Source organism: Lampetra planeri, unplaced genomic scaffold (assembly GCF_965212315.1).
Source record: "Lampetra planeri unplaced genomic scaffold, kcLamPlan1.2.h2 scaffold_161, whole genome shotgun sequence".
NCBI classification, from domain to species: domain Eukaryota; kingdom Metazoa; phylum Chordata; class Hyperoartia; order Petromyzontiformes; family Petromyzontidae; genus Lampetra; species Lampetra planeri.
In genome coordinates this window covers 54,007-66,661 of record NW_027614340.1, presented here as the reverse complement: position 1 = coordinate 66,661, position 12,655 = coordinate 54,007, and the positions used below count along the sequence as shown (strand labels likewise).

The 12,655-nt window shown below is 52.4% G+C and overlaps 1 protein-coding gene across 1 annotated transcript in view; it reads right to left on the bottom strand.

Annotated features, from left to right (window-relative positions):
• Positions 1–1,014: 1,014 nt before the first annotated feature.
• LOC144739624 (fibroblast growth factor 14-like) overlaps positions 1,015–12,655 on the bottom strand; it is a 48,342-nt gene continuing 36,701 nt past the window's right edge. Inside the window, exons 3-5 of the mRNA XM_078622550.1 lie at positions 11,630–11,733; positions 2,692–2,890; positions 1,015–1,354 (exon numbers count right to left, since the gene is read on the bottom strand). Of these exons, the coding sequence (XP_078478676.1) occupies positions 1,023–1,354; positions 2,692–2,890; positions 11,630–11,733 (635 nt within the window). The 3' untranslated portion in view covers positions 1,015–1,022. The remainder of the gene's footprint in view (positions 1,355–2,691; positions 2,891–11,629; positions 11,734–12,655) is intronic.

The following is a 12,655-nucleotide window of genomic DNA, read 5'->3' as shown; positions in this document are numbered from 1 at the left end:
CCACCATCACCACGATCACCACCACCACCATCACTATGATCACCACCACCATCACCACGATCACCACAACCACCATCACCATGATCACCACCACCACCACCACGATCACCACCACCACCGTGACCTCTGGGTGCCACTCCAATGCCCATCTTGGGTGACCTGTCCTTCTCCCTACACACACACACATGCATGTCCCATCCATTACAACCCTTACACACACACGCGTGTCCCACCCATCACAACACACACACGTGTCCCACCCATGACAACACACACACGCGTGTCCCACCCATGACAACACACACACGTGTCCCACCCATCACAACACACACACGTGTCCCACCCATGACAACACACACACGTGTCCCACCCATCACAACACACACACGTGTCCCACCCATCACAACACACACACGTGTCCCACCCATCACAACACACACACGTGTCCCACCCATGACAACCCACACACGTGTCCCACCCATCACAACCCACGATCCACCGTGAGTCGTCTGACCCACCCTTCCCCCTCCTCTCCCGTCCACCGCCATCCAATCAGAGGCCGGCCACCCCCTCCCCTCCCACTCCGATTCCAGCAGTCCGGCACCCACCCACCCACCCACCACCCACCATCCACCCACCATCCACCCACCACCCACGAAAAACCCACCACCCACCCACCACCCACCCTCCACCCACCCACCACCCACGAAAAACCCACCACCCACCCACCACCCACCCTCCGCCCACAACCCACCCACCACCCACCCACCACCCAACACCCACCACCCACCCACTCACCCACCCACCCACCAACCCCCCTCCCCAACCAATTCCGCGTTTGGTTTGTTCCAGTTACGAATGCCTGAGAAAAAAATAATCCACGATGGTGGGGAGTGGGGGTGGTGGGGGGTGGTGGGGGGGTGGGGTGGGGGGGGTGTAAGGGGTGGGGGGGGGGCAGTTCATAAACTGCGGGGGGGGGGTGGGGGGGGTGGGGGTCCGTGCGGTCGCCCCCCCCCCTCCCACTACGTCGCCGCGCTAGCGGTGCTCGTCTTGCCGACGAGTTTGGCGTTCCCGGCAGCCTTGCTGCTCAATTTGCCGGCGGCGGCGGCTCCGGCAGCTGCCCGGCCGCCCGCTTGGGCCGACGACGAGGCCCCCGCAGTCACGGTGGCCCCCGGCACGGAGACCCCCGTGGCCCCCGTGGTGCCGGTGGTGCCGGTGGGAACGCCGGTCGCCGCCGCCGCCGCCGTATTGCCGCCGTTCATGGCCACGGGCGTCCCTGTGGCCTTGGTGCCCCCGCGGGAGGTCCACGGAGACTCGCCCAGGTTGTGCAGCGACGGCTCGCGGTACATGGCCACTGTGGGGGGTGGGGGTGGAGTGAGCGGTGGGGGGGGGGGGAGAGGGGAGGGAGAGTAGGGAGGGAGGGAGGGAGGGAGCGATGGGGGGTGATGGGAGGGGGAGAGAGACAGGGATGGGAAGGGCAGGAGGGATAGGAGGAATGGAGGGAGGAAGGGAGTGGAAAGCGGGGGGAGCAAGGAGGGAGCAATGGGAGGGATTCAAGGGATTGAACGGATGAGAGAGATGGGAGGGGGACGGAGGGATGGGAGGGACAGAAGGAGCGATTGGAGGGTGTCTTAGCGGTACAACGTGGTTCACCTACCGCCACATTCCCCTCAAACGAAACTCAACAAGTGGCAGCGGACAGGGGGAACTCAGCGGGCAGTCGATACGATTGGCTACGTCCAGCGCAAAAGAAGTTCAACATACGCACCGACGTACATCGCTGCCCATGTAGACCCACACACTCGCGCAGAGACCTACAGACTCAACGCTACCACCTCACCGTCAGTCCCCTCCCTCCTGCCGGAATCGTCGCGGTACAAACGACAGCCAACAACCCAGGGCCTACACGTACAGCCTCATTGTCACCGTGCAGTGACCAATAGACTCAACACTGCCCACAGACTCATCACCATAGACTCATCACCATAGACTCAACACCATAGACTCAACACCATAGACTCAACACTGCCCATAGACTCAACACCATAGACTCATCACCATAGACTCATCACTGCACCACAGACTCAACACCATAGACTCATCACTGCACCATAGACTCAACACCATAGACTCATCACCATAGACTCAACACTGCACCATTTACTCAACACCATAGACTCAACACCATAGACTCAACACCATAGACTCAACACCATAGACTCATCACCATAGACTCAACACTGCACCATTTACTCAACACCATAGACTCAACACCATAGACTCAACACCATAGACTCAACACCATAGACTCATCACTGCACCATTTACTCAATACCATAGACTCAACACCATAGACTCAACACCATAGACTCAACACCATAGACTCATCACCATAGACTCATCACTGCACCATTTACTCAATACCATAGACTCAACACCATAGACTCAACACCATAGACTCATCACTGCACCATTTACTCAACACCATAGACTCAACACCATAGACTCAACACCATAGACTCAACACCATAGACTCATCACCATAGACTCATCACTGCACCATTTACTCAATACCATAGACTCAACACCATAGACTCAACACCGCACCACAGACTCATCACCACAGACTCATCACTGCCCATACAGAGAGGCGTGACCCCCCACCCAGCCCCCACACGGTAGTGCCGCCACCTTCGATGGGCTTGGGCAGGAAGTGTGCGCAGGGCTTAGTCTTCTTCACGTGATTCCCCTTCATGGGGCCGCCATCCTTGCCCAGGCCCAGGAACCAGGAGCGGCCCGACTCATGCTGCTTGTAGAGGGTGGAGGCGTAGATGACGTAGTAGTTCTGGTACACCGACTCCTTGAAGCGGCACTCCGGGGTGAAGCGCTCCTGATCACGTGGGGGGGGGGGGGGGGGGGGGGACGCACCGTGGCGCGTCAGTTGGATAACGGTGGTGCTGCTTGTGTCGGGCGGTGGTGGCTGTGGTGGTGGCTGTGGTGGTGGTGGATGTGGTGGTGGTAGTGGTGGTGGGTGTTGTGGTGGTGGGTGTGGTGGTGGTGGCTGTGGTGGTGGCTGTGGTGGTGGCGGTGGTGGTGGTGGGTGTGGTGGTAGTGGATGTGGTGGTGGTAGTGGTGGTGGGTGTTGTGGTGGTGGGTGTGGTGGTGGTGGTGGCTGTGGTGGTGGCTGTGGTGGTGGGTGTGGTGGTGGTGGGTGTGGTGGTGGTGGGTGTGGTGGTAGTGGATGTGGTGGTGGTAGTGGGTGTTGTGGTGGTGGGTGTGGTGGTGGTGGCTGTGGTGGTGGGTGTGGTGGTGGTGGGTGTGGTGGTAGTGGTGGCTGTGGTGGTGGTAGTGGTGGCTGTGGTGGGTGTGGTGGTGGTGGTGGTAGTGGTGCTGTGGTGGTAGTAGTGCTGGCTGTGGTGTTGGTGGCTGTCGTGGTGGTGGCGGTGGTGGTAGTAGTGGCTGTGGTGGTGGCTGTGGTGGGTGTGGTGGTGGTGGTAGTGGTGCTGTGGTGGTAGTAGTGCTGGCTGTGGTGTTGGTGGCTGTCGTGGTGGTGGCGGTGGTGGTAGTAGTGGCTGTGGTGGTGGCTGTGGTGGGTGTGGTGGTGGTGGTAGTGGTGCTGTGGTGGTAGTAGTGCTGGCTGTGGTGTTGGTGGCTGTCGTGGTGGTGGCGGTGGTGGTAGTGGTGACTGTGGTGGTGGCTGTGGTGGGTGTGGTGGTGGTGGTAGTGGTGCTGTGGTGGTAGTGGTGGCTGTGGTGTTGGTGGCTGTCGTGGTGGTGGTGGTGGTGGTAGTGATGGCTGTGGTGGTGGCTGTGGTGGGTGTGGTGGTGGTGGTAGTGGTGCTGTGGTGGTAGTAGTGCTGGCTGTAATGTTGGTGGCTGTCGTGGTGATGGCGGTGGTGGTAGTGGTGGCTGTGGTGGTGGCTGTGGTGGGTGTGGTGGTGGTGGTAGTGGTGCTGTGGTGGTAGTAGTGCTGGCTGTGGTGTTGGTGGCTGTCGTGGTGGTGGCGGTGGTGGTAGTGGTGGCTGTGGTGGTGGGTGTGGTGGCTGTGGTGGGTGTGGTGGTGGTAGTGGTGCTGTGGTGGTAGTAGTGGTGGCTATGGTGTTGGTGGGTGTGGTGGTGGTGGGGGCTGTGTTGGTGGTGGCTGTCGTGGTGGTGTTGGTGGCTGTCGTGGTGGTGGCGGTGGTGGTAGTGGTGGCTGTGGTGGTGGGTGTGGTGGCTGTGGTGGGTGTGGTGGTGGTAGTGGTGCTGTGGTGGTAGTAGTGGTGGCTATGGTGTTGGTGGGTGTGGTGGTGGTGGGGGCTGTGTTGGTGGTGGCTGTCGTGGTGGTGGCGGTGGTGGTTGTGGTGGCTGTGGTGTTGGTCGCTGTTCCGGCATCGGCGCATCCACACAACATCATGGATGCATGCCGGGTCCAACCAAGAACATCTGCTGGACTACATAGTGACGGAACTGCGGATGCGGGCCCATGTCCTTGACACCAGGACCTACCGTGGAGCTGATCTGCCCACTGACCATCGACTAGTCATCTGTAAGATGCGCCTGCCATTCTTCCACTCCGGTGGTGGGTGTACACCCAGGACCCCATTCAAATCTAAGGTGGCCTGGTCTCAGCTAGCTGATGAAAGTTGTAAGCGAGAATTTCATCATCGCTTGCGGCTGTGGTTGGCATCGTCCCCCACTCCTCCAGATGTCAAGGTGAAATGGGCGAGGATTAGGACTTTGACTCAGGCAGCTGCAATGGCTGCTTTGGGTACACGGTCCAGACCTCCCCGGAGACCCTGGCTGACAGAGGAGGTGTTCAAGCTGGCTGATAAAAAGCGACAGGCCCACTCTCATCGTCTACAGCAGGGGTCCTCAAACTACGGCCCGCGGGCCACATGCGGCCCACCGAGGGCATTTATCCGGCCCATGGTCACTAATTGGGCTGCGCTGGTGGGCACTCATTGGGCTGCGGTGGTGAATGGTTCAATGGGCCAATTGACTGGACTTGCCCCCCAGGCCTAAGGCTGCCAGCCCTCCCCTGGCTGCGCTTGACTGGCTCTCCCTCCCTCAGCTCCCTCACTTGCCCCTCGGCTCCACTCCCAGTGATATTCCTGTGTGCTGAGTAAATGATAGAGGGGTAATAACAGAGTGATCTCTGATCTCTGGAGGGGCTGCCTGCTGTTTTCCCGTGCTGGTCAGTGACAGACAGCCAAGGAGTAGGAAACCCAATTTAAATGACAGTAAGTGCATTTATATTCTGATTGCTATTCAATTATATGAGGTTATATATGTTGTATGTTGTGTAAGCCCCGGTTCATACTGTTGCGATCTCTGAGCAGTGCGAGTTCAGCCATATGCTTGTGTATGGCTGAACTTGCATTAGATTCGGAAGAAAAAAGGCACATGTGCCTTCTTTTTTCCTGCAGTGGAATCGGATCGCATGGGTCTTCTCCCCCATGCGATCAGATTCCTATGCGAGTTCGCAGATCGCACTGCGATCTGAGAACAAAACTGCAGGTGTAGCTTGATACAGCTAATCTGGCTGTGACGGTCCCACCTGATGACGGAGACTTGTGTTGCCTCCGAAACGTCGTGATTTTTGTTTTTATTTTATTTTACTTTCTACGTGACTTTACCGAAAAAAACCTAAAAAAAAAAAAACTAAGAAGATGATTCTTTGCAGTCACGAAAGCTTCAAATCTAGAATTAAGGTGTAGTTAACTTTTTAATGGCACCCGCACCAGTGTGAGCCTGGGGTAAAAGCGGAGTTCCCCCACTCAGACTGCATTGATGGGCAGTGCAGTCTGTATGTCTCTGTGTGGGCAAAGTTATTGCTGGTATATTGTTTTTGTAGCGCTGTATATATATTGGTATTTTACTAATAGCAATTTTGACTCCCTAGGAAACAATGATGTCAAGAAAGAGAACATTTGACTCAGAGTGTATGATATTCAAAGAACAGTGGACTTATGATTACTTTTTCATCCAGTACAAGGAAAGAGCTGTGTGTCTGATATGCCAGAATATAGTGTCTGTGTTCAAAGAATACAATTTACGTCGACACTATGAAACTCAACATAAATATAAATATGATTGTTTGGTCGGAGAAGTGAGAAAAGATAAAATATTAAAAATGAAAAATACATTAACAACTCAGCAAAATATGTCGTCACTGCGAGCAAGTTTGCAAGTTGCCAAGCTAATAGCGTGCACTGGCAGACCATTCGTGGAGGGAGAATTTGTTAAAGGATGCCTTCTTTCTGTTGCCAAAGAGACGTGTCCAGAGAAGGCCGATTTATTCAGTGCAGTGAGTCTTTCAGGACCTACAATTACACAGAGGATTGAAGAAATGGGAGACAATTTGCATCAGCATTTGCAAAACTCCGCAAAAAAACGTTCTATTTTTCCTCGGCACTCGACGAAAGCAATGATGTTCGTGATTCTGCACAACTTCTAATTTTTATTCGTGGGACGAATGACTATTTCGAAGTCACAGAAGAGCTTGCTGCACTGCAAAGCATCAAGGGAACAACTACAGGAGAGGATATCTATGAAAAGGTTTGCCAAACTGAATAGTTCGGAGCTGAACTGGGCTAAACTAGCCAGTGTGACAACTGATGGTGCTCCTAGCATCATAGGTGGGACAAAGTCATTGTTATGCAAGTCCAAGTCGAGTCGCAAGTCATCAAATTCATGACTCGAGTCTGACTCGAGTCCAAGTCACATGACTCGAGTCCACATCTCATAGGTGGGACAAAGTCATTGTTATGCAAGTCCAAGTCGAGTCGCAAGTCATCAAATTCATGACTCGAGTCTGACTCGAGTCCAAGTCACATGACTCGAGTCCACATCTCATAGGTGGGACAAAGTCATTGTTATGCAAGTCCAAGTCGAGTCGCAAGTCATCAAATTCATGACTCGAGTCTGACTCGAGTCCAAGTCACATGACTCGAGTCCACATCTCATAGGTGGGACAAAGTCATTGTTATGCAAGTCCAAGTCGAGTCGCAAGTCATCAAATTCATGACTCGAGTCTGACTCGAGTCCAAGTCACATGACTCGAGTCCACATCTCATAGGTGGGACAAAGTCATTGTTATGCAAGTCCAAGTCGAGTCGCAAGTCATCAAATTCATGACTCGAGTCTGACTCGAGTCCAAGTCACATGACTCGAGTCCACATCTCATAGGTGGGACAAAGTCATTGTTATGCAAGTCCAAGTCGAGTCGCAAGTCATCAAATTCATGACTCGAGTCTGACTCGAGTCCAAGTCACATGACTCGAGTCCACATCTCATAGGTGGGACAAAGTCATTGTTATGCAAGTCCAAGTCGAGTCGCAAGTCATCAAATTCATGACTCGAGTCTGACTCGAGTCCAAGTCACATGACTCGAGTCCACATCTCATAGGTGGGACAAAGTCATTGTTATGCAAGTCCAAGTCGAGTCGCAAGTCATCAAATTCATGACTCGAGTCTGACTCGAGTCCAAGTCACATGACTCGAGTCCACATCTCATAGGTGGGACAAAGTCATTGTTATGCAAGTCCAAGTCGAGTCGCAAGTCATCAAATTCATGACTCGAGTCTGACTCGAGTCCAAGTCACATGACTCGAGTCCACATCTCATAGGTGGGACAAAGTCATTGTTATGCAAGTCCAAGTCGAGTCGCAAGTCATCAAATTCATGACTCGAGTCTGACTCGAGTCCAAGTCACATGACTCGAGTCCACATCTCATAGGTGGGACAAAGTCATTGTTATGCAAGTCCAAGTCGAGTCGCAAGTCATCAAATTCATGACTCGAGTCTGACTCGAGTCCAAGTCACATGACTCGAGTCCACATCTCATAGGTGGGACAAAGTCATTGTTATGCAAGTCCAAGTCGAGTCGCAAGTCATCAAATTCATGACTCGAGTCTGACTCGAGTCCAAGTCACATGACTCGAGTCCACATCTCATAGGTGGGACAAAGTCATTGTTATGCAAGTCCAAGTCGAGTCGCAAGTCATCAAATTCATGACTCGAGTCTGACTCGAGTCCAAGTCACATGACTCGAGTCCACATCTCATAGGTGGGACAAAGTCATTGTTATGCAAGTCCAAGTCGAGTCGCAAGTCATCAAATTCATGACTCGAGTCTGACTCGAGTCCAAGTCACATGACTCGAGTCCACATCTCATAGGTGGGACAAAGTCATTGTTATGCAAGTCCAAGTCGAGTCGCAAGTCATCAAATTCATGACTCGAGTCTGACTCGAGTCCAAGTCACATGACTCGAGTCCACATCTCATAGGTGGGACAAAGTCATTGTTATGCAAGTCCAAGTCGAGTCGCAAGTCATCAAATTCATGACTCGAGTCTGACTCGAGTCCAAGTCACATGACTCGAGTCCACATCTCATAGGTGGGATAAAGTCATTGTTATGCAAGTCCAAGTCGAGTCGCAAGTCATCAAATTCATGACTCGAGTCTGACTCGAGTCCAAGTCACATGACTCGAGTCCACATCTCATAGGTGGGACAAAGTCATTGTTATGCAAGTCCAAGTCGAGTCGCAAGTCATCAAATTCATGACTCGAGTCTGACTCGAGTCCAAGTCACATGACTCGAGTCCACATCTCATAGGTGGGACAAAGTCATTGTTATGCAAGTCCAAGTCGAGTCGCAAGTCATCAAATTCATGACTCGAGTCTGACTCGAGTCCAAGTCACATGACTCGAGTCCACATCTCATAGGTGGGACAAAGTCATTGTTATGCAAGTCCAAGTCGAGTCGCAAGTCATCAAATTCATGACTCGAGTCTGACTCGAGTCCAAGTCACATGACTCGAGTCCACACCTCTGCCTAGCATGGTGGGGTCTAAGAAATGAGTATTTGCTCGCATTAACCAAAAGATGGACAAACATAACCATTCTCATCCAATAGCCATACACTGCCTCATCCACCAACAAGCGCTGTGTAGTAAATCTCTGAAGTGGGACTCTGTTAACTTCATTAGAGCTCATGCACTCAACCACAGACAATTTCAGGAATTTCTGTCTGAGCTAAATGTTGACTATGAAGATGTTCTGTACCACACAGAAGTCCGTTGGCTGAGTCGAGGGAGAGTTTTGAAACGTTTCTATGACTTCCACAGATTACAGCTTTTCTGTTTTCAAAAAACAAAGAAGTACCAGAGCTCAATGATGCAGAATGAAAATGGCACCTTGCCTTTCTGACAGATGTAACAGAGCTACTCAACAGGAAAGGGGAAGCTCATCTGTGATATGCAATCACATGTCAAAGCATTTGAAATAATTAGGCCTCCTCATCAAACAAGTGAAGGAGGAAAACTTCTGCCATCTCCCCACAACTCAAAATTTGTTAGCGGAAAAACCATTGGTTGCATTCCCAAACAAAACATGTGTGGATTCACTGGAAAAATTGCAAAAGGAGTTCCAATTTAGATTTAAAGAGCTTCATCTCCATGAACATGACATACAGCTTTTCCGTAACCCATTTTCTATTGACATTGAAAATGTGGATACAATTTACCAAATGGAACTGGCTGAACTGCAGAATTGTGACTCTCTGAAAGACGCATTCAAGTCAAGCAGCCTTCATAATTTCTCTGCATCTCTCCCCTCTGAGACGTATCCTCATCTCAGGAACCATGCACTCAAAATGGCAACCATCTTTGGCAGCGCTTATGTCTGTGAACAAACTTTTTCCAGAATGAAACATTTGAAATCTCCAACCAGATCTAGACTAACGGATGCACACTTGCATCACTTGTTACGACTAGCAGTGACACATATGGAACCGGACATTGGCCATCTCATTAGCCAAAAGCAGGCCCATAGTTCTCATTAAAATACTGGCAAGTTTGTTGATTTAACTTTACATGTTCTTCATTTTAAATATTGTATTTGTTCCCGTTTAGTTTCTTCACTTCAAAATAAGATATATGCAGTGTGCAGAGGAATTTGTTCATAGTTTTTTTTAACTATAGTCCGGCCCTCCAACGGTCTGAGGGACAGTGCACTGGCCCCCTGTTTAAAACGTTTGAGGACCCCTGGTCTACAGCGTCCCACATCAGAGAATGAGGAGGCTTATCGCAGCCTTCGCTCGGAGGTTCGGAGAGCCGTGAGGCGCTGCAAGGATGGGTGGTGGTCGCGGGTTGCTGAGAAGATGGAGTCTGCCTCAATGGCCCACGATCACAAATCACTATTTAACTCCATCAAAAAAGTAACCTGCAGCGCCACACCTATCACCATCATTAGGGGGGAAAAACGGTGATCCAATCTCCGACCCCCAGGAGCAGGTTTGCAGATTTGCTGAGTATTTCTATGAAGTCCTGGGGGAGGGGAAATCTCTCGACATGGAAAACATCGTGGGGCAAAGTGGGGATGACCACTTTGAAGGAGGGTGGCGTTTGTGCACTGACTGCTCTACATGACATCATAACAACAGTCTGGACCACTGGACGGGTTCCGCAGGATTGGAAGGATGCCCTTGTGGTCCCCCTTCTTAAAGACTGTGACAACTACAGGCGCATCTCACTCCTCAGTGTGCCGGGAAAGGTCCTGGCAAGGATTATTCAACATCGCCTTGCTAGGCACGCTGAGGAGAGGTTTGCGGAGCCCCAATGTGATTTCAGGAAAGGGTGGTCCTGCACAGATGCCATATTTTCTGTCTGTTTGCTACGGCAGAGGTGTAGGGAATTCCGACAAGACCTACATCTCTGCTTTATTGACCTGGTCAAGGCCTATGATACCATCAGTAGGCCTGGGCTCTGGGTTGTTCTTGCTTTTGGAGTCCCTGACCCTCTGCTCACGATCATTAAGGACCTTCATGATGGTGAGCGGGCCCGGGCAAAACTATGTGGTCGGGAGTCGGAGCCATTCCCTGTTCACCTTGGGGTGCGACAGGGATGTCCTCTGGCTCCAACATTATTTAACATTTTTCGACCACGTAGTTCGTGAAGCCCTTGATGGCTGTACCGGAGAAATTTCCATCTGGTACAGATATAATGGGAGGCTGATCGATGCCCGGGTGCGGTCAAGGGATGGCTCCCTATTGGTCAACCACGTTATCTATGCCGATGATCTGGTAATTGCCGCTAATTCAGAGGAGTTGGAGGCGCTGCTGCTGAGACTGGAGCGTGCCACTAAGAGGTGGGGCCTTACCATCAGCCCCACCAAAACTAAGCACCTGCCTGGGTATTTTGTAGGCAGTCGCCCTCCAGCAACATCGGAGGGCGGAGGAGCGACGCTCACAACAACGAGCGGAGCGCCGGGTGGCTAAAGCACAGCAAGTTGGCACAGTAGGGGGCACAGGTGGTGCATCAGCCAGTCATCTCGGTCATCTCGGTCAGTCGACCCGTGGAACCTGCTGGGTCTGCCCCGTGACCTCCTGCCAGCGGGCGTTCGACACTTCACGTGGCCTCAAGGTGCACATGGCCTGGCACAAGCGTCGTGGTGACGTCACCGCCAATTAGTGGCGAATGGCGGTTGTTGTTGTTGTGTTGGTGGCTGTCGTGGTGGTGGTGGTGGCTGTGGTGATCGCTGTGGTTGGTGGTGGTGGCTGTGGTGGTGGCTGTGGTGGTGGCTGTGGTGGTGGCTGTGGTGGTGGTGGTGGTGGTGGTGATGCCTGCCCCCGTGCCCCCCCCCGCACCGAGGTGTAGAGGAAGCCGCTGACGTTCATGGCGATGTAGAGGCCGGACTTCACTCCCTGGATGGCGACGACGCGCAGACCCACGGGGATCAGGTTAAAGAGCGCTGCACACACAGAGCACACACACACACAGAGCACACACACAGAACACACACACACAGAGCACACACACACACAGAGCACACACACACACACAGAGCACACACACACACACACAGACAGGGGATCAGGTTAAAGAGCGCTGCACACACAGAGCACACACACACACACAGAGCACACACACACACAGAGCACACACACACACAGAGCACACACACACACAGAGCACACACACACAGAGCACACACAAAGAGTGCACATACACACACAGAACACACACACAGAGAACACACACACACAGAGCACACACACACACAGAGCACACACACACACACAGAGCACACACACAGAACACACACACACATAGCACACACAGAGCACACACACACACAGAGCACACACATAGCACACACACACACACAGAGCACACACACACAGAGCACACACACACACAGAGTACACACACACACAGCACACACACAGAACACACACACAGAGAACACACACACACAGAGCACACACACAGAACACACACACACATAGCACACACAGAGCACACACACAGAGCACACACACACACAGAGCACACACACACAGAGCACACACACACACACAGAGCACACACAAAGAGCACACACACACAGAGCACACACACAGAGCACACACAAACAGAAAGCGCGCACACACACACAGCACACACACACAGAAAGCGCGCACACACACAGAGCACACACACAGAGCACACACACACACAGAAAGCGCGCACACACACACACACAGCACACACACACAGAGCACACACACACACACAAAGCACACACACACACAGAGCACACACACACACACAAAGCACACACACAGAGCACACACACACACAGAAAGCGCGCACACACACAGAGCACACACACAGAGCACACACACACACAG